Source organism: Pristis pectinata, chromosome 5, assembly GCF_009764475.1.
Source record: "Pristis pectinata isolate sPriPec2 chromosome 5, sPriPec2.1.pri, whole genome shotgun sequence".
Taxonomy (NCBI): domain Eukaryota; kingdom Metazoa; phylum Chordata; class Chondrichthyes; order Rhinopristiformes; family Pristidae; genus Pristis; species Pristis pectinata.
Window position 1 is genome coordinate 7,732,102 of NC_067409.1, and position 22,761 is coordinate 7,754,862.

At 47.8% G+C, this 22,761-nt stretch overlaps 1 protein-coding gene across 1 annotated transcript in view; it reads right to left on the minus strand.

Moving 5' to 3' along the window:
* LOC127570497 (pituitary adenylate cyclase-activating polypeptide type I receptor-like) overlaps positions 1-20,123 on the minus strand; it is a 54,173-nt gene extending 34,050 nt beyond the window's left edge. The window contains exons 1-2 of the mRNA XM_052016130.1: positions 20,001-20,123; positions 7,154-7,255 (exon numbers count right to left, since the gene is read on the minus strand). Coding sequence (XP_051872090.1) covers positions 7,154-7,255; positions 20,001-20,123 — 225 coding nt within the window. The remainder of the gene's footprint in view (positions 1-7,153; positions 7,256-20,000) is intronic.
* Positions 20,124-22,761: the final 2,638 nt, after the last annotated feature.

Here is a 22,761-nt window from a genome sequence, read left to right on the forward strand (position 1 = left end):
CCTCTGGAAGATTCTGCCTCCACCACCCCCTCAGGCAGTGCGTTCCAGATTCCAACCACCCTCTGGGTCGAAAAATTCCCCCTCAGGCCCCCTACTATAGGAAGCTGGTTGCAGAAGAGACTTACCAGGATGTCGCTGGGACTCGAGGGACTAAGTTATGGAGAGAGGTTGAGCAGTTTGAGCAGGTTGGGACTTTTTTCATCGGAGCGTCGGAGAACGAGTGGTGATCTTATAGAGGTGTGGAAAATCATGAGGGGCATAGATAGGGTGAACGTGCACAGACTTTTTCCCAGGGTTGGGGAATCAAGAACCGGAGGACAGAGGTTTAAGGTGAGAGAGGGGAGATTTAATAGGAACCTGAGGGCAACTTTTTCACTCAGAGGGTGGTCCGTATATGGAACGAGCTGCCAGAGGAAGTGGTTGAGGCAGGTACATTAACAACATTTAAAAGGTACTTGGACAGGTACATGGATGAGAAAGGTTTAGAGGGATATGGGCCAAATGCGGGCAAATGGGACTAGCTTAGATAAGCATCTTGGTCAGCATATAAGGGCCTGTTTCTGTGCTGTATGTATGTATGACTTTGTGACTCCATAACAAACAGATCTTATAATCATTGTCCTATCAGAAACCAGAGTTTGGAATCTGAGAAATCTTGGATGTCGTTGATGTTTTCATTGATGGGGAATGTTTAAGTGTTTGCTTGTATAGAATGAACAATTCAACATCCCTTTGTTTTAAAGTCTAAAAGTTTAAATGTTCTCTTAAAGCTTATACGATAGTACCCTAAGATGTTTTGTTAACTGTTTAACCCTTGAAGAATAAGCCATTTACTGAACTCTTCAAAGTGCTAAAGAGGTGTGAGTTTTAAATTTCTGCGTGTGTAGGAAAGAGAGTGGGGAGGGGAGAGACAGTGAGAGCGAAAGAGCGAGAGTGAGGGAAAATCTGTTGTCTGTTTGCTAAATCTATTGAAAAGATATTTGAATTAACCCTATGCTCCAGAGGAAATGGCATGTGACCAAGTGAAAGATTCTGCTACTCTATGGCAAATAAATTTGCAGGACCTCTGATGTTTTAAGAGGTGGTGTCGCGTTAGGACATTGAGTGAATGCGTGAGTGCAGGGGTCTCTCAACTTTCTACCTTTTTCTCTTTATCCTTTGGATTATGTGTTAAAACCTTTTCAATGTGGTAATTGTTTATTCTCAGTTTTCAAAAGACTGTGTTTTTAATTTGCATCTGCAGTCCTTTGTTTCTCTTGCTTTTTAATTTACTTGTGTTTTAAATTGGAATTTTGGAATTATCTTTGAAATTGATGTGGGAGAGAGAAAGTGAAAGAGAGAGAGAGAGACAAAGAAAGAGCAAGAAGGAGAAAGAGAAAAAGATAGAAAGAGAGAGAGAATGTGAGAGAGAGAGAGACAGACAGACAGACAGACACACTGGCTGTGAAGAATCCAGGTTCAGGTGTAAGAAATGTGAGTGTCCCTCTTCCAGATGTGAGATTTCCTCATTTAGATAGGATAAGATATTTCGTTATTAGTCACATGTACATCAAAACACACAGTGAAATGCATCTTTTGCGTAGAGTGTTCTGGGGGCAGCCTGCAAGTGTCGCCACGCTTCCGGCGCCAACATAGCATGCCCACAGCTTCCTAACCCGTACGTACTTGGAATGTGGGAGGAAACCAGAGCACCTGGAGGAAACCCACGCAGACACGGGGAGAACGTACAAACTCCTTACAGACAGCAGCGGAATTGAACACGGGTCGCTGGCGCTGTAATAGCATCATGCTAACCGCTGCACTACCGTGCCCGCCATTTCAGAGCAAAATTGGCATTTGTAGAATCCGGTGATTAGTGGGTACTTAAATTGGGAGTTTGAAATTGGTATTTTGAGAGATTGGAACAATTGGGGAGCAATCTTAGAAGTTGTGAGACAAAAAGCTGCAGAAGCAGGAATCTGGTCGAGCGGTGATGTTCTTCAAGTAGTTTGTTTTTTAATCTTAAAAGTTGGCTTTTGTTAACTAGAATGTGTTTTCCAGAAGGTTAAAATATGTTGCTCAAGACCTTTAGAGTACTTTGGAAGACTTGTTTTTGATACAATCGCAGTGTTTGTGTAGTAAAATGCAAATGAGAGTTCAGTTTAGATCAGGGACTGGGCTAAGTGGCTGTTCAAGTTTTGTCGAACAATGTTTTGGCCGCTTACAGATTGGACAATGATTGTGTCGGATTACCTCAACGTCAGACATAACAGACAATTTCTCTCTCCTCACCTTTTAGGATAATCATTAATTCTAAGAGGAGAAACTACATTCCTCTTTTCCTTCTCAGCTTTTCCTCTGGGGTTACAATGTTCACCTATATCGTTCTCTTGCTCTCCGTCTCTTGGGTTCATTATTCTACCTTTCAACTGAAGTCACCATAATCAGAGATTCCATAGAAAAACATATATCAATGCACCTTAGAAAGCATCCTATCCGGATGAATCATGGCTTGGTACTGCAACTGCTCTGCCCGAGACTGCAACAAACTGCAGAGAGTTGTGGACATCACGGAAACCAGCCTCCCTTTCAAGGACTCTTGTCTACATTCTCGCTGCCTCGGTAAAGCAGCCAGCATAATCAAAGATCCCACCCACCCTGGACATTCTCTCTTCTTACCTCTCCCACTGGGAACAAGATACAAAAGCCTGAAAGCACGTACCACCAGGCTCAAGGACAGCTTCTATCGACTATTGAATGGTCCCCTAGTACGATAAGATGGACTCTTGACCTCACAATCTACCTCGTTATGGCCTTGCACCTAATTGTCTGCCTGCACTGCACTTTCTCTGTAACTGTAACATTTTCCTGCATTCTGTTATTGTTTTCCCTTGTACTACCTCGATGCACTGATGTGATGAAATGATCTGTATGGATGGCATGCAAAACAAAGTTTTTCACTGTACCTCGGTACATGTGACAATAATAAACCAATTTCATATTATCCATTGTACCCCCGTAAATGTACTTTACAGTTGGCAGCTGTTAACTTGTCCACAAATGCTAACCTTGTCCTTATTTATACTATACTTTTAATTAAACTAATTATCGTTACATTACAGGTCTTTGCACATGAATTATTCAGTACATAGTGGCTTTCCCTGATAACCAAATTTTAACAACATTCATCACAAATTAATTCCAGAGGTCTTGAACATTTCTTGTATTCCTGATTGGTGCTCCTCCAACATTTGTAAATTCTTTGAGGATATAGTTACTAACGTACAGTTATGAGAATCTGAACATAAAATGCCTGCTCCAGTTCAGTCTCGAAGAAACAGTAGCTCTGTGGCTAAGGCTGTGAAGCTGGTCTTGCCACAGTAACAGTCTGGACTCAACAAGTTTGGACAACAAGTTATGCATTCTCTCTAGTCAAGTTAAATCTATTCTAATATTTTTAAGTGATAACACTTGTTTAGATACTCAAGGCGGTGATAATAATAATGGTGCCGATATGAATTCTGCAGATGCTTCAGTGGCCCATTGTTGTTTGTCATCTATATCAGCGACTTCACCTCACTATAGGAAGGATGTTGAGGCTTTAGAGAGGGCACAGAGGATGGTTAGAATATAGAACTTAGAACAATTACAGCAAATTCTGGCCTTTTGGCCCACAAAGCTGTGCTGAACATGTCCCTACCCTAGAAATTACTAGGCTTACCCATAGCCCTCTATTTTACCTCAGCTCCATGTACCTATCTAACAGTCTCTTAAAAGACCCTATCATATCAGCCTCCACCACCATTTCCGACAGCCCCTTCCACGCACTCACCACTCTCTGAGTAAAAAAACTTACCCCTGACATCTCCTCTATATCTACTCCCCAGCACCTTAAACCTATGTCCTCTTGTGGCCATCAATTCAGCCCTGGGGAAAAGCCTCGGACTATCTACCCTATCAATACCTCTCATCATCTTATACACCTCTATCAGGTCCCCCCTCATCCTCCGTCTCTCCAAGGAGAAAAGGCCGAGTTCCCTCAACCTGCTTTCATAAGGCATGCTCTGCATTCCGGGCAGCTTCCTTGTAAATCTCCTCTGCACCCTCTCTATGGCTTCCACATCTTTCCTGTAGTGAGGCGACCAGAACTGAGCACAGTACTCCAAGTGGGGTTTGACCAGGGACCTATATAGCTTCGACAATATAGCTACTAGGATGCTGCTTAGATTAGAGGGCATGTACTATCACGAGAGGCTAGAGAAACTTGGGCTCTTTTCTCTGGAGTGGTAGAGGCTGAGGGGTGATCTGCTGGAAGTGTATAAAATTATGAGGGACATAGATGGGGTGGACAAGCGATATCTTTTCCCATTACTGAGCGATCCAATGTCAGAGGGCATGCATTTAAGGTGAGAGGGGGTAGGTTCAGAACAGACGTGAGGGGTACATTTTTTACTCAGAGAGTGGTGGATGCCTGGAATGCGTTGCCTGATAGGGTGGTGGAGGTAAATTCATTGGGGGCTTTTAAGAGGGGCTTGAATGGGCACATGAATGAGAGGAAAATGGAGGGATCTGGGCAATCTGTAGGTAGGAGGGAATAGCTATGTCGGCACAACATTGTGGGCCAAAGGGCCTGTTCTGTGCTGTATTGTTCTATGTTCTATGACTTGGATAAGAATGTACAAGGCATGGTTAATAAGTTTGCAGATGACACTAAAGTATGTGGTATGGTGGACAGTGAAGGTCATCAAAAATCACAAGTTGGATCTTGGGTAAGTGGGCTGAAGAATGGTAAATGGAGTTTAATTCGGATAAGTGCCAGGTGTTACATTTTGGAAAATCATATCCATGTAGGACTTTCACAGTGAACAGCAGGGCCCTGGGGAGTGTTGTAGAACAGAGGGACCTTGGAGTACAAGTACATGGTTCCCTGAAAGTTCCGTCACAGGTAGACAGGGTGGTGAAGAAGGCTTTTGTTACGCTGGCCTTCATCAGTCAGGGCATTGAGTACAGAAGTTGGAAGTCATAGTGCAGTTGTTCAGGACGCTGGTGAGGCCACACTTGGAGTATTGTGTTCACTTTTGGTCACCCTGCTGTAGGAAAGATGTCATTAAACTGGAAAGAGTGCAGAAAAGATTTACAAGGACATTGCTAGGACTTGCAGGACTGAGTTATAGGGAGAGGTTGGACAGGCGAGGACTTTATTCCTTGGAGCGTAGGAGACCAAGAGGCGTATAAAAATCATGAGGGACATAGATATGGTGAAAGAACTCAGTCTTTATCTCAATGTTGGGGAATCAAGAAATAGAGGGCATAGGTTTAAGGTGAGAGGGGAAAGATTTAGTAGAAACCTGAGGGGCAACTTTTTTACACAGACGGTGGTATGTATGTGGAATGAACTGCCAGAGGAAGTGGTTGAGGCAGGTACAATAACAATTTTTGAAAGACAGTTGGACAGGTACATGGATTGGGAAGGTTTAGAAGGTTTTGGGCCAAATGCTGGCAAATGGAACCAGCTTGGCTGGGACATCTTGGTCGGCATGGATCAGTTGGGCCGAAAGGCCTGTTTCTGTGCTGTATGACTCTGTGATGCCATCATACACTATTAACCAGATTCCAAGGTTATTACCTGTTAACGCTCAGTAACATATACTTTGTAGTATCTATGTGTCCTTCATAGGCCAGGCACGATAGTGTAGCGGTTAGCATAACACTATTACAGCACCAGCGACCTGTGTTCAATTCCGGCCACTGTCTGTAAGGAGTTTGTACCTTCTCCCCGTGTCTGCGTGGGTTTCCTCCGGGTGCTCCGGTTTCCTCCCACATTCCAAAGACGTACGGGTTAGGAAGTTGTGGGCGTGCTATGTTGGCGCTGGAAGCGTGGCGACACTTGCGGGCTGCCCCCAGAACACTCTACGCAAACGATGCATCTCACTGTGTGTTTCGATGTACATGTGACTAATAGAGAAACCTGATCTCATCTTATCTTGGTGTTGGATCAGCTGCGTGAGATTCTACAACAGGCCAGTCAAGGTTTGGTTCCTTCCTGGAGAACCAATACACAGCTTATTTCTCTCAGCGAGCAGTCCCATTGAGCAAACATTGCAGCCCGTCTGTTCCACAAGTTTGGCTCCCTGGTCCTTGCGCTGGAACCTTCACTTAGGGCCATTGGTTTCACCTTGGCTACTTCCATTATTCTATTTCATGTCAAAGGCTGTGGACACAGCCCAGTCCATCAAAGGAAACCAGCCTCCCCTCCACGGTCTCTGTCTACACTTCCCGCTGCCTCGGTAAAGCAGCCAGCATAATCAAAGACCCCACCCACCCCGGATATTCTCTCTTCTCCCCTCTCCCATCGGGTAGAAGATACAACAGCTTGAGAGCACGTACCACCAGGCTCAAGGACGGCTTCTACCCCGCCGTTATCAGACTCTAGAACGGATCTCTCGTACGATCAAGATGGACTCTTGACCTCACAATCTACCTTGTCACGGCCATTGAACCTTATTGTCTGCCTGCACTTTCTCTGTAACTGTAGCACTTTATTTTGTTATTGATTTTCCTTTTGTACTACCTCGGTGTACCTATGTTTGGAATGATCCATCTGTATTGCACGCAAAATGGGTAACTAGGATCCGTGTAGATGGGCGAGTAGTTTGGCGTGAGTAGACCAAGGAGTCACACAGAGAGCGGTCCCTGCAAAAAGCAGAAAGGTGGGGAGGGGAAGGTGTGACTGGTGGTGGGATCCCGTTGCCGTGGGTGGAGATGGCAAAGGATAACGAGGCAAAGTGAGATGAAAGGTGAGGATCGAGGGAAGAGGGAGAGCGGATGTGCAAGAAATGGAGGAAATCAATCAACTATGGCAACGTTTCCTGAAGAAGGAAGACATCAAAGTGGGACTTAGAAGGCCACTTGAAATGCCAATGGCACAGAAGGCCTTGGGCCAAGTGCTAGGAAATAGAGGTGGAGATAGGTACTGTCCCAGCACAGACATGGTGGGCCGAAGGGCCTGTTCCTATGATTCCAAGATTCTAACTTTCTCTGATCTCCATTCAACAGATAGAAATCAGAAGAAGTTAGAATCCTGGAATCATAGGAATGATTCCACCATACAGATACAGATTGCACCAGCTATAGCCACATATCAACTGTCGATGGTTTCTTAAACACTTGGCACCTTTTCAGGTTTTGAAGAGTTGTCCAGGTATACACAAACCTCCCGGAAGTTAGGCATTAAGTTACTCCACCCATGCTCCGTGCAGTTTCGGGTACAGAAGACCTGAAAAACACAGAGGGGAACATTGCAACGAGTGCATAAAAGACCGGGGGTTAAACTTAAACACCAGAGAAAAATAAAACACACAAAGATGACAGCAGGAATTAATCAATAAAACTTGCTAATGGCAGAGCTCTTAGTAGAATGGAAGAACAGAGGGATCTTGGGGTCCACAGATCCCTCAAGGTTGCCACACAGGCCAGTAGGGTTGTTAAGAAGGCGTATGGTGTGCTGGCCTTCATTAGTCGGGATATTGAGTTCAAGAGCCGCGAGGTAATATTGCAGCTCTCTAGAACTCTGGTCAGACCACACTTGGAGTATTGTGTCCAGTTCTGGTCACCTCATTATAGGAAGGATGCGGAAGCTTTAGAGAGGGTGCAGAGGAGATTTACCAGGGTGCTGCCTAGATTGGAGAGTGTGTCTTATGAGGATAGGTTGAGCGAGATAGGGCCTTTCTCTTTGGAGCGGAGGAGGATGAGAGGTGACTTGATAGAGGTGTACAAGATGATGAGGCATAGATCGAGTGGACAGTCAGAGACTTTTTCCCAGGGCAAAAATGGCTAATGCGAGGGGGCATAATTGTAAGGTGATTGGAGGAAGGTATAAGGGGGATGTCAGGGGTAGGTTTTTTTACACAGAGAGTGGTGGGTGTGTGGAACGCACTGCCAGCAGAGGTTGTGGGGGCAGATACATTAGGGACATTTAAGAGACTCTTGGATAGCTACATGAATGATAAAAAGATGGAGGGCTATGTGGGAGGGAAGGGTTAGATAGATCTCAGAGCAGGATAAAATGTCGGCACAATGTTGTGGGCCAAGGGCCTGTACTGTGCTGTAATGTTCCAAGTTCTAAGACTCAAGAAGCCTGCTCTTGCTTCTTCACAAGAGTGCTGTTGGTCACATGACCGTTATTACCAATCAATTGGCCTTTACCTCTTCCCAATGCCCAGTGGACGTTGCAATCAGTTCATCGGCCAATAAACAAAATTGGCAAGAATTCCATTAAAAGGTCATTTGCACCAGGGATGTGTGTTCAGCCAGAAGCTGTGCAGAGACCTTCCCCAGTTCAGCAAACCCGTTGACTGTTTTCTCTGTGCCTCATCGCACCCAGGGATGGGTTTAAGGTGAGAGGGGAAGGAATGGTTAGATGGGTACCTTGGTCAGCATGGACAAGTTGGGCTGAAGGGCCTGTTTCCATGCTGTATTACTCTGTAGATTAGGTGAAAGAGCTTTCGGATAAAGCATTGGCTTGTTCAAGGAAGTGTCACACTACATTGATCAGTCCAAATGGTTGAAAGTTGAGTGAAAATCATTAGTTGTGCTCCATTATGATCCTGGAGAAGGTCCATTGTTGCAGTGGTTTGAAATGAGCCTCGAGTGAGTCTCATGAGGGGTTCCTCATTGCTGAATAGTGATGGACCATCCTATCCTTTCACCGTATCTCCCTCTCCATCGGCTGCCAGTCCTATCAGTTTATTATCACTTGCCTTTCTCTCAGCTGCTGTGGTTTCAACGTTGAGCTGATGTTCACAGAGCAGCACCTCATATTGCGCCTGGGTTGTCTACAACCCAACAGCATGAACGTTGAATTCTCCATTTTCGGGTAAACTGCTCCCTCTCTGCTCCTTTTTCTCTCCTCCTGATCCACCCAGCTCCTCTCACTCACACCCTTCTTTCCAACAACCCCCTCTGCCCCCGTTCCTTTCCCCAGTCCCACCTGGTTCCATCTAGCTACCACCCACACACTCAACTCACTCAGTCCCCCATCCCCTCCCCTCCCCTCTCCCCAGCTGCCCACTATCCCTCCCTCATCTGTCCCCACACACCACATTGCTTTCCCATCTGATTTGCAGTCCTTTGTTGCCTCCACTGTCACCTCCCAGCCTCTCTCACTATCTCCACCCTTCCCTCCCCCAGCGGTCTCCACCTGCCTGTCAGCCTCTCCTCTCCTGGATCCGCCTATCGCCTGCCAGCTCCTGCCTCACCCCTCCCCCTCACCTCTTGACACTGGCCATCTCCCCTCTACGCTCTCAGTGCCGATGAAAGGCTTCGACCTGAAACGTCGACCACCTCTCTGCCTCCACAGACGCTGCCTGACCCGCTGAGTTTCCTCCAGCAGCTCGTTTCCTTTTGTTGACTCCAGATATCCAAAGGTTTCAGGAACCTGACCAAGGTTTGGATCTATAGAGACCAGCTGTCCCAAGTAAAGTGCATTTTGAGCACTGGTTTTGACACATTAAATTCTGCAGAAAGCCACTTCAGTATACACGAGTGGTGTAGCGGTTAACGTAATGCTATTACAAGCGCCAGCGACCCAGGTTCAATTCCCCGCCGCTGTCTGTAAGGAGTTTGTAACGTTCTCTCCCCATGTCTGCGTGGGTTTCCTCCGGGTGCTTCGGTTTCCTCCCACATTCCAAGACGTACAGGTTAGGAAGTTGTGGGCGTGCTATGTTGGCGCCGGAAGTGTGGCGGACACTTACGGGCTGCCCCAGAACACTCTAAGCAAAAGATGCATTTCACTGTGTGTTTCGATGTACATGTGACTAATAAGCTATCTTATTTATGTGGGCTAGGGATTCACCTATTGCCGTGCAATGATCAGTGACGGTGGGCTTGCACAGACAGGCGAGAGGGACCACTATACATTATCTGGACACTCCCGGTTGATTTGGGGTAACTACGCTGACGCTAAGACCTTCATTACATGGAAGACCAACTTGTCAAGGTGATTGACTGTGGTGTTGTTGTGGGGGAAAAACGTCCATCTTTGGAGCAACTCTTCTTGCCCTTGCAGTCACTGCCTGCCTCCACTCCAGGGCAGCTACTGCCTCACAGCTCCAGCGACCCAGGTTCGATCCTGACCATCGGCGCTGCCTGTGTGGAGTCCGCAAGTTCTCCCTGTGACCACGTGTATTTCCCCTGGGTTTTCCAGTTTCCTCCCACATCCCAAAGAGTTGGTAGGTTAATTGGCTGCTTTAAATTGCCCCTAGTGTGTAGGTGAGTGGGAGAAGCTGGGGGAGTTGATGGGAACGTGGGGAGAATAAAATGGGATTAGTGTAAATGGGTGCTTGATGCTTAGCAGGGACTCAGTGGGCTGAAGGGCCTGCTTTTGGTGCTGGATGACTCCATGGCTAACTTCTAACCCAACAAGAGAAACAAAGGATTGCTGGAATCTGGATGAAAAACACAATGACGCTGGAGGAACTCAGCAGGCCAGCAGCATCCGTGGAGAAAAGCAGGCGGTCGATGTTTCGGGTCGGGACCCTTCTTCAGGACTGAAGATAGGAAAAGGGGAAGCCCAATATATAGGAGGGAAAAGTAGAGCAGTGATAGGCGGACAGAAGAGGGGAGGCGGTGTGGGCACAAGGTGGTGATAAGTAGATGCAGGTAAGAGATAGTGATGGGCAGGTGCGGGGGGGGGAGGAGGGGAGGGCAGATCCACTGGGGGATGGGTCAAAGGTAAGGAGAGAGAGGGGGTAAAAAAGGGGTAGAAAAAAAGAGAGAGGCGAGGAACGGGAAGAAGAGAAGAAGCGTGGTGGGGGGGGGGGGTTGGGGGGAAGGGGGGTGGGGATTACCAAAAGTAGGAGAATTCAATGTTCATGCCGTTAGGCTGCAAGGTTCCAAGACGGAAAACGAGGCGCTGTCGCAGACTAAGTGACCATTTCGCAGAACACCTGGCCTCCGTCCGTAACCACGACCTGCATCTCCCCGTTGCCGGTCACTTCAACTCCCCCTCCCACTCCATCACAGATCTGTCAGTCCTCGGCCTCCTCCACTGCCGGGAGAATTCCAGACTGGAGGAACAGCACCTCATTTTCCGTCTTGGAACCTTGCAGCCTAACGGCATGAACATTGAATCCTCCCACTTTAAGTGATCCCCACCCGCCCGTCACCACACCCTCCCCCCCCACCACCACGCTTTTTTCTCTTCCCTTTCCTAGCCTCTTTTTTCCTTCCCTTCCTCTCCTTACCTTTGACCCATCGCCCAGTGGATCTGCTCTCCCCCTCCCTCCCCCCCACTCCAGCCGATCACTATCTTACCTGCATCCACCTATCACCACCCTGTGCCCACCCCGCCTCCCCTCTTCTGCCCACCTATCACTGCTCTGCTTTTCCCTCCTATATATGCGGTTTCCCCCCGTGTTCCTACCTTCAGTCCTGAAGAAGGGTCCTGACCCGAAACGTTGACCGCCCTGCTTTTCTCCACGGATGCTGCCTGGCCTGCTGAGTTCTATCCGACAAATATCCCAACCCAAGTTCTGAATAGATTGTAAATCGACAGCGTACAAAGATTGACCTGGAGTTTTGCCAAGCAGCTGGCAGGATGCCTACACAAAAAAGAACACAATTAAATCTGAGTTTGATGGATCTTGTTCAGCAATCAATTAAGAGATATGGGGCCAAGGGTCCATAGATATGGAGTCACAGGTCACAATGAATGACAGAACAGGCTCAAAGGAATGAATGGCCTTTTCCTGATCCTACATTGCTAATCACCTGCACACAGAGCCTGTTTTTACCTGTGACCTCAAGGTTTGACACCTACTGGGGTCCTGGTGCCATATTTGCCTTCCTGTACCTTTAAGAAACAGCTTCTTCCCCTCCGCCATCAGATTTCTGAACGGTCCGTGAACCCATGAACACTACCTCGTTATTCCTCTTTTGTACTACTTACTTACTTTTGTAACTTATGGTGATTTTTACGTCTTGCACTGTACTGCTGCTGCAAAACAACACATTTCATGACATCTGTCAGTGATAATAAACCTGATTCTGATTCCTTGACATGTAGGCCACTGTTTTAATGCAGCATGTCCTCACAAGATGTAGTAAGGGTCAGCGGTCAGTGAGGATCAGTACCATCCAGGGCAGCCCACTTTGTGATCCCGAGCTCCCCATTGCCTGCCACTTTAATCTCTCATCCCACTTCCACATCCCACCGCCGTCTGTAAGGAGTTTGTATGTTCTCCCTGTGTCTGCGTGGCTTTCCTCCGGGTGCTCCGGTTTCCTCCCACATCCCAAAGACGTACGGTTAGGAAGTTGTGGGCGTGCTATGTTGGCGTCGGGAAGCGTGTCCAACACTTGCGGGCTGCCCCCAGAACACTCTACGCAAAAGGTGCATTTCACTGTGTGTTTCGATGTACATGTGACTAATAAAGCTATCTTATCTCATCTATTCTCCTATCGGTTTGTGGCCTCCTGTACTGTCACAGTGAGGCCTAACACAAGCTTGAGGAACAACACCTCATTTTCCGTCTGGGTACGTTGCAGCCTTCAGGACTCAATATTGAGTTCTACACCTTCAGGTCCTTGATATCTATTGGTATCAGTCATCCATCTGTTCAGTTTGTTTCTGGGGTATTTTCACCCTTTTTTTGCCTCTGGGAGTGAAGGACGTGCCCAGCCTGACCTGACACGCATGTCTCCCTGCTCTGCATTTTGCAATTCTTGCATTCTCTGGAGCAGAGGAGGCTGAGGGGAGACCTGATAGAAGTTTATAAGATGCATCCCAGAGGGCATGCATTTAAGGTGAGAGGGGGTAAGTTCAGAACAGACGTGAGGGGTACGTTTTTTCACTCAGAGAGTGGTGGATGCCTGGAATGCGTTGCCTGATAGGGTGGTGGAGGCAAATTCATTGGGGGGCTTTTAAGAGGGGCTTGAATGGGCACATGAATGAGAGGAAAATGGAGGGATCTGGGCATTCTGTAGCTATGTCAGCACAACATCGTGGGCCTGTTCTGTGCTGTACTGTTCTATGTTCTATGTAGGATTATGAGAGGCATGAATAGAATAGGCAGCCGGTATCTTTTTCCCCAGGGTTAAAATGTCTCAGGGACACCGTCCCACGTCAGTGGCGCGGCAGTTAGATCCGCTGCCTCACGGCAACAAGTGATCAGGGTTCGATCCTGACCTCCGCCGCCGCCTGTGTGGAGTCTGCAACGTTCTCACCCGTGACCGTGTGGGTTCCCCCCCCTCCCCCGGATGCTCCGGTTTCCTCCCACATCCCAGAGACGTGTGGGTCAGTAGGTTAATTGGCCGCTGTGAGTTGTCTCCCATGTCGCTGGGTGGGTGGAGGATCATGGAGGAAGTGATGGATGTGTGAGGGAAAGTATGTTACAGGGACCATTCCAAGTATCTACCCACTGACTTGGCCTCCACCACCCTCTGTGGCAATGAATTCCACAGATTCACCACCCTCTGGCGGAAGAAATTCCACCTCATCTCTGCTCTAGAGGGACGTCCCTTTAATCGGAGGCTGTGCCCTAGGATCTTAGGTGATCCTAATAAGAGGATCATAGACTCTTCTGGTTGTTAAGAGTGTTGTAAAGGAGTGAAGGCAGATAAAGACAGAGCGTCATACAACACTGAAACTGGCCCTTCAACCCACCCACACTAACCATCAACCACCACTTACACCCACCCCCATTTTATTAGAACCACAGAACACTACAGCACAGAAGACAGGCCGTTTGGCCCTTCTAGTCTGTGCCAAAACATTATTAACTCGTCCCAGTTACATGCACTCAGTCCATAACCCTCCAGACCTCTTCTGTCCATGTATCTATCCAAGTTATTCTTAAAACCAAGAGTGAGCCCACATTTACCATGTCAGATGGCAGCCCGTTCCACACTCCCACCACTGATTGAAGAAGTTCCCCCTAATGTTCCCCCTAAACCTTTCCCCCATTCATCCTAAAACCATGTCCTCTCATACTTATCTCTCCTAATCTAGGTGGAAAGAGCCTACTCGCATTTACTCTGTCTATACCCCTCAAAATCTTGTAAACCACCATCAAATCTCCCCTCATTCTTCTGCGCTCCAAGGAATAAAGTCCTAATCTGTTCAATCTTTCCCTCTTGAAGACCCGCAACATTCTAGTAAATCTCCTCTGCACTCTTTCAATCTTACAAATATCCTTCCTATAGTTCGGTGACCAGAAACTGCACACACAATTACTCCAAATTTGGCCACACCAATGTCTTATACAACCTCACCATAACATCCCAACTCCTATACTCAATACTCTGATTTATGAATGCCAGATGCCAAAAGCCTTTTTTTTACAGGATGAAAGAATGCTTACAGAAACTTAAAGTGGATGTGTGGGGCAAGTTATTTTTACACAGGGAGTGGTCGGTGCCTGGAATGTGCTGCCCGGGGTGGCAGATACGATAATGGTGTTCAAGAGGCTTTTAGATAAAGCACATGAATATGCATGGGAATGGAGGGTTATGGACCACGTGCAGGCAGAAGGGATTTAGGTTAATTTGGGCACTGTGCTCAGCACAGACATTGTGGGCCGTAGGGCCTGTTCCTTCACGTACTGTTCTATTGCAGAGGGTTGTAGACTCAGCCAGCTCCATCACGGCACAACCCTCCCCACCATCAAGGACATCTTCAAGAGGCGGTGCCGCAAGAAGGTGGCATCCATCACTAAGGACCCTCACCACCCGGGACATGCCTCTCTTGTTACATGCCTTCAGGGAGGAGGTACAGGAGCCTGAAGACCCACACTCAACGATTCAGGAACAGCTTCTTCCCCTCCGCCATCAGATTTCTGAACGGTCCGTGAACCCATGAACACTACCTCGTTATTCCTCTTTTGCACTATTTATTTTTTGAAACTTATATTAATTTTTGTCTTGCACTGTACTGCTGCCACAGAACAACACATTTCATGACGTTTGTCAGTGATAATAAACCTGATTCTGATTCTGACATGTGCTCTGTTCTAACGTGGAAGGTGCTAGACAAACACAGTTCCCTTCTCTTTAACAGAATGGGCCAAAATGGTGGAGAGGAAGAGTCCTCCCCTGTGTTAACTGGGAGCAAACAAAAGCTGGAGGTGATAAGAAACTGTTTCCAAGCAGAGTCTGATGAAAATTTGCCCCGCACATCTCCTTCAACCTTTGCCCCTCTCACCTTAAAGCTATGCCCTCTGGTAGTTGAATGTTATTATGGGCTATTGTTGGCTGGAGGTCAATCACAACATTAGAGAGAGTCACGAGAAAGGTGAAGGAAATCTGTGCAGGTCAGGAGAGCGACAGAGGAGAGGAGAGGACAAGATTACAACATGTGGTTCCTGAGGCAAATGGGCAAACTAGCAGAGGCATGAGCTCTTGCTCCATCGAACCATGCCGCAGACAAGGAAGGCAATCGGCCCCTCAAACTTGTGAACTTTTTGAAAGACCTGACCAACTTCTGCCAACTGCCCTCAGACAGATTGGAATAAACTTCGGCTCTTGGAAACCGTGATGAAAGTCAAAAAAAAGTTACCTTGATCAGCTATGTACGGACTCAGGAAACTCGGACAGGACATGTTGACCACCTCTCCGACGGCACTTGCAGGCCAGCAGATCATGGCATACCACTGCTTTGGCAACCTTGCATAGAGAAAACAGACAGGACCACGGCCCATCAACTAGACAGGGAGCACAAGTCACCTCTGCATTTGCAGACGTTCCCTTATGCAGCGACCGACGTTCCCTTACTGCAATGGCCAATGCAATATGAAGACATGCCAGTTGGGCAAACAAACAGTCCGGCAATGTTCACCTACCTCTCCTTCTCACCATATTTGCCACTGAATGTTGCCAGCACTAATCTCGATTCTCTAACTGTGTCCATGTCATCAACAGCCTCTGAATTTCCCTCAGTTAGACTAATAATTATTCATTGCAAAGAAGATTTACGGGGGTGTTGCCAGGACCTGGGTGCTTGAGTTATAGGAAGATGTTGGACAGACCTTTGTTCCTTGGGGCATAGGAGACTGAGGGGTGACCTATATAGGTGTACAAAATCATCAGGGGCATAGATAGGGTGGACACACAGAGTCTGTGTTCCCAGGGAAAGGGAACCAAAAAACTAGAGGGGTGTAGGTTTAAGGTGAGAGGGGAAGGATTTCTTCACACAGAGGGTGGTGCGTATATGGAAACGAGCTGGCCAGAGGAAGTGGTTGAGACAGGTACAATAACAACATTTCAAAGATACTTGGACAGGTCCATGGATAGGAAAGGTTTGGAGGGATATGGGGCCAAACACGGGAAAATGGGACTAGCTTAGATGGCATGGACCAGTTGGGCCAAAGGGCCTGTTTCTGTGCTGTGTGAATCTATGGACTCTAAATTCAAATGGGATGGAGGTGAATGGTTATTTGATGGTCAGCATGGACGTGATGGGCTGAAGGGCCTGTTTTGGTGCTGGGTGACTCTCCCTATGACTCTAATTGTGAGCATTGGTGACAGTAATGCCTTCGGTTGACTCTTCGTAAAGTTTCCTCACCTCTTCCTCCAGAACCCATGTGAGCTCTCCAACATCATACACTTGCGCTTCAGGCCTACTTTCTGATCTCCCTACTGGCCATTTAACCACCCTTACCAGCTGGTCACGGCGGGGGCCCCATCGTAAAGCGTTCTCCTTCCAGTGCGCCTTATCCCGCCCGTTGGCGCATTCTTCCTGTAACTGTGGTTCCCTCCACCTGTGCTCCAGTTTTCCTCCCACAACCCAAAGGCATGCTGGTCAACCGGTTACAGTGAAGGCAAAAAGACTTCAAAGGGTGATTGATGGGCATATTAGGAGGAAAAACGTGTCGGGCCGCGGTGAGATGAGGGGGAATGGGACGATCAGATTACTCTGATAGGACCTGGGGTAACACTGATGGGCTGATTGGCCTCCTTCTGTAAGTACGTACATAAACCTCATGTGGCTCTATGCATTGACACCACAGGCCTTACTGCACCGCCATGCTTGTTTCTGAGTTGTGCATTCTATGATTTTCGATGTACTAACGAGTAATTAGGGTGTTCCACACTGAACACACAGTTGGAACATAGAAAACCTACAATACAGGCCCTTTGGCCCACAAAGCTGTGCCAAACATGTCCCTACCTTAGAAATTACTAGGCTTACCCATAGCCCTCTATTTTTCTCAGCTCCATGTACCTATCCAAAAGTCTCTTAAAAGACCCTATCGTATCCGCCTCCACCACCGTTGCCGGCAGCCCATTCCACGCACTCACCACTCTCTGAGTAAAAAACTTACCCCTGACATCTCCTCTATACCTACTCCCAGCACCTTAAACCTATGTCCTCTTGTGGCAACCTTTTCAGCCCTGGGGAAAAGCCTCTGACTATCCACCCGATCAATGCCTCTTATCATCTTATACACCTCTATCAGGTCCCCCCTCATCCTCCGTCGCTCCAAGGAGAAAAGGCCAAGTTCCCTCAACCTGCTTTCATAAGGCATGCTCCCCAATCCAGACAATATCCTTGTAAATCTCTTCTGCACCCTTTCTATGGCTTCCACATCCTTCCTGTAGTGAGGTGACCAGAAATGAGCACAGTACTGCAAATGGGGTCTGACTAGGGTCCTATACAGCTGCAACATAGTTATTTAATGAGACATTATACTGTCCAGTTTCTGGGTAAAAGGCTCAAGGGACCATCTTGACGCAAGGCAGGGGAGTGCAAAAGATTTACCAGAATGTGCCAGGACTCAGCGGGCCTGAGTTAGAGGGAGAGATTGGACAAGTGAGGGCTTTATAGCCCATCATGCACAGTAGTTGTTGCACTGTGCTAAGAATTCCAAAAACATCGGTTCAAATCCCACTGTAGCAGCTGTGTAAGAAAACAATTGCAGTGCAGTTTGTGCTGGATCGGTTAGTAGAGCCGGGAGCAAGTGGTTCAGAGGGGCTGTCCATCACCACCTTCTCAAGGACAAGTGGGGATGGACAATAAATGCTGGCCTTGCCTGTCAGAGAGTCACACAGCACAGAAACAGGCCCTTCGGCCCAACTGGCCCATGCCAACCAAGATTTCCATCTAAATTAATCCCATTTGCCCACGTTTGGCCCATATCCCTCTAAAGCTTTCCTATCCGTGTATCTGTGCAAGAAAATTTTAAGTGTTGTTAATGTAGCTTTAGAGAGGGTGCAGAGGAGATTTACCAGAATGCTGCCTGGATTGGAGAGCATGTCTTATGAGGATAGGTTGAGCGAGCTAGGGCTTTTCTCTTTGGAGAGAAGGAGGAGGAGAGGTGACTTGATAGAGGTGTACAAGATGATAAGAGGCATAGATCGAGTGAACAGTCAGAGACTTTTTCCCAAGGTGAAAATGGCTAACATGAAGGGACATAATTTTAAGGTGATTGGAGGAAGGTATAAGGGGGATGTCAGGGGTAGGTTTTTTTTTACACAGTGGTGGGTACGTGGAACGCACTGCCAGCAGAGGTTGTGGGGGCAGATACATTAGGGACATTTAAGAGACTCTTGGATAGACACATGAATGATAGAGAAATGGAGGGCTATGTGGGAGGGAAGGGTTAGATAGATTTTAGAGCAGGATACAATGTCAGCACAACATTGTGGGCCAAAGGGCCTGTATTGTGCTGTATTGTTCTATGTTTTATATTCTAAGACAGCTCATCACCTCCTTCCCAAGGGCAGTTAGGGATGGGCAATTAAATGCTGGCTCAGCCTGTGAAGCCCACATCCATTGAATAAATGCAAAATAATACCTTTTTATTAATTCTCCCCACATTCCAATCAATTCCTCACTCACCTACATACTATGGGGCAATCCGCATGTCTTTGGGACATGACAGAAAATCGGAGCATCCAGAGTCACAGGGAGAACATGCAAACTCCAGACTGTCAGCAGCAGAGGTCAGGATTGAACCTGCGTCTCTGGAGCTGTGAGGCAGCAGCTCGGCTAGCTATGCTGCAGTGTCCCTCATTTGTCCTCAGTAGTTTACTAAATTATCTCAGAAATAATGTTCCTGCTTCGATTATGCAGAGCCGTTGGTGAGGTCGCATTTGGAACATTGTGTTCAGTTTTGGTCGCCCTGCTATAGGAAAGATGCCATTAGGCTGGACAGATTGCAGAGGAGATTCACGATGGAGAGAGGTTGAGCAGGTTGGGACTTTTTTCACTGGAGCGTAGAAGACGGGGGATCTTATAGAGGTGTATAAAATCATGAAGGGCATAGATCGGGTGAATGCAGTCTTTTTCCCACAGTTGGGGAATCAAGACATAGGTTTAAGGTGAGGGAGAGGAGATTTAATAGGAACCTGAGGGTCAACTTCACCCAGAGGGTAGTCGGTATATGGAACGAGCTGCCAGAGGAAGTGATTGAGGCAGGTGCATTAACAACATTTAAAAAGCACTTTAAAAAGATAGGAAAGGTTTAGAGGATTATGGGCTAACTCAGGCAAATGGAACTAGCTGAGATGGGAATCTTGGGTCGGTACGGACCAGTTGGGCCGAAGGGCCTGTTTCCGTGCTGTGTGACTCCGTGCCTAGGACCAAGGCTGAGAGTGGGAGGATTCCTTCGGGCAAGCAACAAGTGGCTTACTAGCGGCCTCTACTGGTCAACTGTAATATCCACCAAAGGGGGGGCCCGGCAAAATGCTGGCATTAAGGTTGGGGTGGCAAACTTGGAGTAAAGGCAAATAAACACCAGAAATCTGCATCAAAGTACCACTTTAAATACGATAAGATCTCCACAAGGGTTTTTGGAATAGTATCATTCAAACCAGGTTTGATACTCAGCCATAGGAGGACCCTTTTTTTAATTATATAAACATTTATTAACTAAAAGCACTACAAAAGGCCAACCAGTGCGCAAAACACCCACGAAACGCACTACGCAACACTTCAGAGAAGAATCGCATTCTCGCCGTCCACGACACCACCCGATCCCCCGAGGGAGCCACCGAGCGCGGAACTCGACCAGGGTGCCCGCGGAGACCGCGCGCTCCCTCTCCAAGGACGCCCGCGCGCAGACGCGAGCACGGAAGATGGGCAGGCAGGCGGACCTGCCGGAAATCTCGGCCGCCCGCCGCCATGGCCCGTGGATGGCCAGCTTGGCCATAGGAGGACCCTGTGGCACAGTAACGTAACTGGTAGGGTTGCTGCCACTCAGCTCCAGCGACCGCGGGGATGTAGACCTAGGTTTTGTGCTCAGGACCCTGGGCTGTGCTCTGTAGGAAGACAGCTACCAACCAAGGTGCCAATGGTACCTTTTACTGACGGGCATTTGTGCAGAGGTGTTTAAAATCACAAGAGACACAGATAAGGTGGACAGTCACAGCCTTTTCCCCAGGGTAGGGGAGTCCAAACCTAGGGGGCATGGGCTTAAGGTGAGAGGTTGAAGATTTTAAAGGGACCTGAGGGGCAACATTTTCACCCAGAGGGTGGTGAGTATATGGAACGAGCTGCCAGAGGAAGTGGTTGAGGAAGGGACAATGGTGTCATTTAAGAAGCACTTGGATAGGTACATGGAGGGGTGGGGTTTGGAGGGATATGGGCCGAATGTAGGAAATTGGGACTAGCTGGGTGGGGACTGTGGTCGGCATGGACTGGTTGGGCCGAAGGGCCTGTATCCGTGCTGTATTGCTCTATGACTCTTATGGTCGCTGCATTATGGGAAGGAAAGACATGAGTACTCTGGAGACGGTGAGAGGAGATGAAGCAGGATGAGTCAGTATCAGGATGAGTCAGTGTGCCACAGGACATGAATTTGACCATCCCAGATGGACAGGAAGTCAAGGCAAATACAATGTCATACAGCAAAGAGAGTCTGCATTATGAGGAGAGACTAAGGGAGCTCGGGCTTTACTCTTTGGAGAGAAGGAGGATGAGAGGAGACATAATAGAGGTGTACAAAATATTAAGAGGAATAGATAGAGTGGACAGCCAGCGCCTCTTTCCCAAGGCACCAACGCTCAATACAAGAGGGCATGGCTTTAAAGTAATGGCTGGGAAGTTCAAGAGAGGTATCAGGGGGAGGTTTTTTACCCAGAGAGTGGTTGGGGCACGGAATGTGCTGCCTGGGGTGGTGGTGGTGGAGGCGGGTACATTGATCATATTCAAGAGATTACTAGATAGGCATAGGGAGGAATTTAGTATAGAGGGATATGTGGGAGGAAGGGGTTAGATAGTCTTAGGCGAGGTTTAAAGGTCAGCACAACATTGTGGGCCAAAGGGCCTGTATTGTGCTGTACTGTTCTATGTTCTGTGTACAAATACCAGATGATCCCACGTCCGTGCCATTGAACTCCTCTGTCTGCGTGGAGTTCAGCCCAATACATTTGTGTCTGGCGATGTGGAACTCTTCAATCAGACGACATGATAACTGCATAGAGGCGATCTGTAAGAAAGCAAATCACCTTTTAATTCATTGTGAAGTCATTGTAATAATGGAAGACAGAGTCTGTGACAAAATCCCATGGCAATGTTGCTGTCTGTGTGCGCATTCAGGCTGAATATCTCCTGTCACTTTAATTCTCTGCCCCATTTCCACTCTTTTTCTCACCCACTGGCCCCGTGAGCATTTATTTCAGAATTCCAGCATCTGCACAATTTAACTTCTGTGAGATCAACAGCATTTCAAAATTAGGCTTGATAAACTAGGTACGGGTGTTAATGTGTACGGAACCAAGGTAGCAATTGGGGATAGCACACCGATCTGCCTTGACGCAGTTGAATGGCAAAGTCTGCCTGGGGTCTGAGAGAGCTCTCGCTGTTCCTATTGGCTGTGAGAAGGGGCTTGAGGAACGTGCAAGGTGGACATCCCAAAAGTAGCCCACAACCATTTGTCCTGGGATATTGATGAATGTGGTTACTAAACAGGAAAAGGTCAGTTGGATAATGATCAGGCAGTAGGGCATCACTCAACATATTAAGGGCAATATTATCCCATCAATGTACAGTGCCGTCTTGTCAAGGTTCCTTTGAAGCCTGGAGACGCTGTTACAGAAAGGGAGGGGGAGCGAGAGGGAGGTTGGGGGTGGAGGGAGAGGGAGGTTGGGGGGGAGGAAGGGGAGGGAGAGGGAAGTTAAAGCAGGACAGGGCTTGCACAATAAATGGCAGGGCGCTGAGGATTGTTGTTGAACAGAGAGGCCTTGGGGTACAAGTACACAGTTTCCTGAAAGTGGCGACACAGATAGACAGGGTGGCACGCTTGCCCTCATTGGCTGGAGCACTGAGTACAAGAGTAGGGACATCACGTACAGGACTTTGGTGAGACTGCTCTTGGAGTACTGTATGCAGTTCTGGTCACCAGACTATAGAAAAGATGGAGAGGTTACAGGTACAGTTCACGAGGACGTTGCTGGGACTGGAGGGCATGAGTTACAAGGAGAGACTGAAATAGGCTGGGACTGTCTTCCACGTAACGAAGGAGGTTAAAGGATGACCTTAGAGGTTTATAAAATCATGAGGGATTTATAAGATGGATGGTCACAGTTTTTGTCCCAGGGTAGGGGAGACTAAAACTAGAGGACATTGATTTCAGGTGAGAGGGGAAAGATTTAAAGGGGACTTGAGGGGCAAGTTGTCCACACAGTGGGTGGTGGGTATGTGGAACGAGCTGCCAGAGGAAGTGGTAGAGGCGGGTACAGTTACAACATTTAAAGGACAATTGGACAGGTGCAGGGATAGGAAAGGTTTAGAGGGATACGGGCCAAACACGGGCAAATGGGACTAGCTCAGGTAGGCACCTTGGTTAG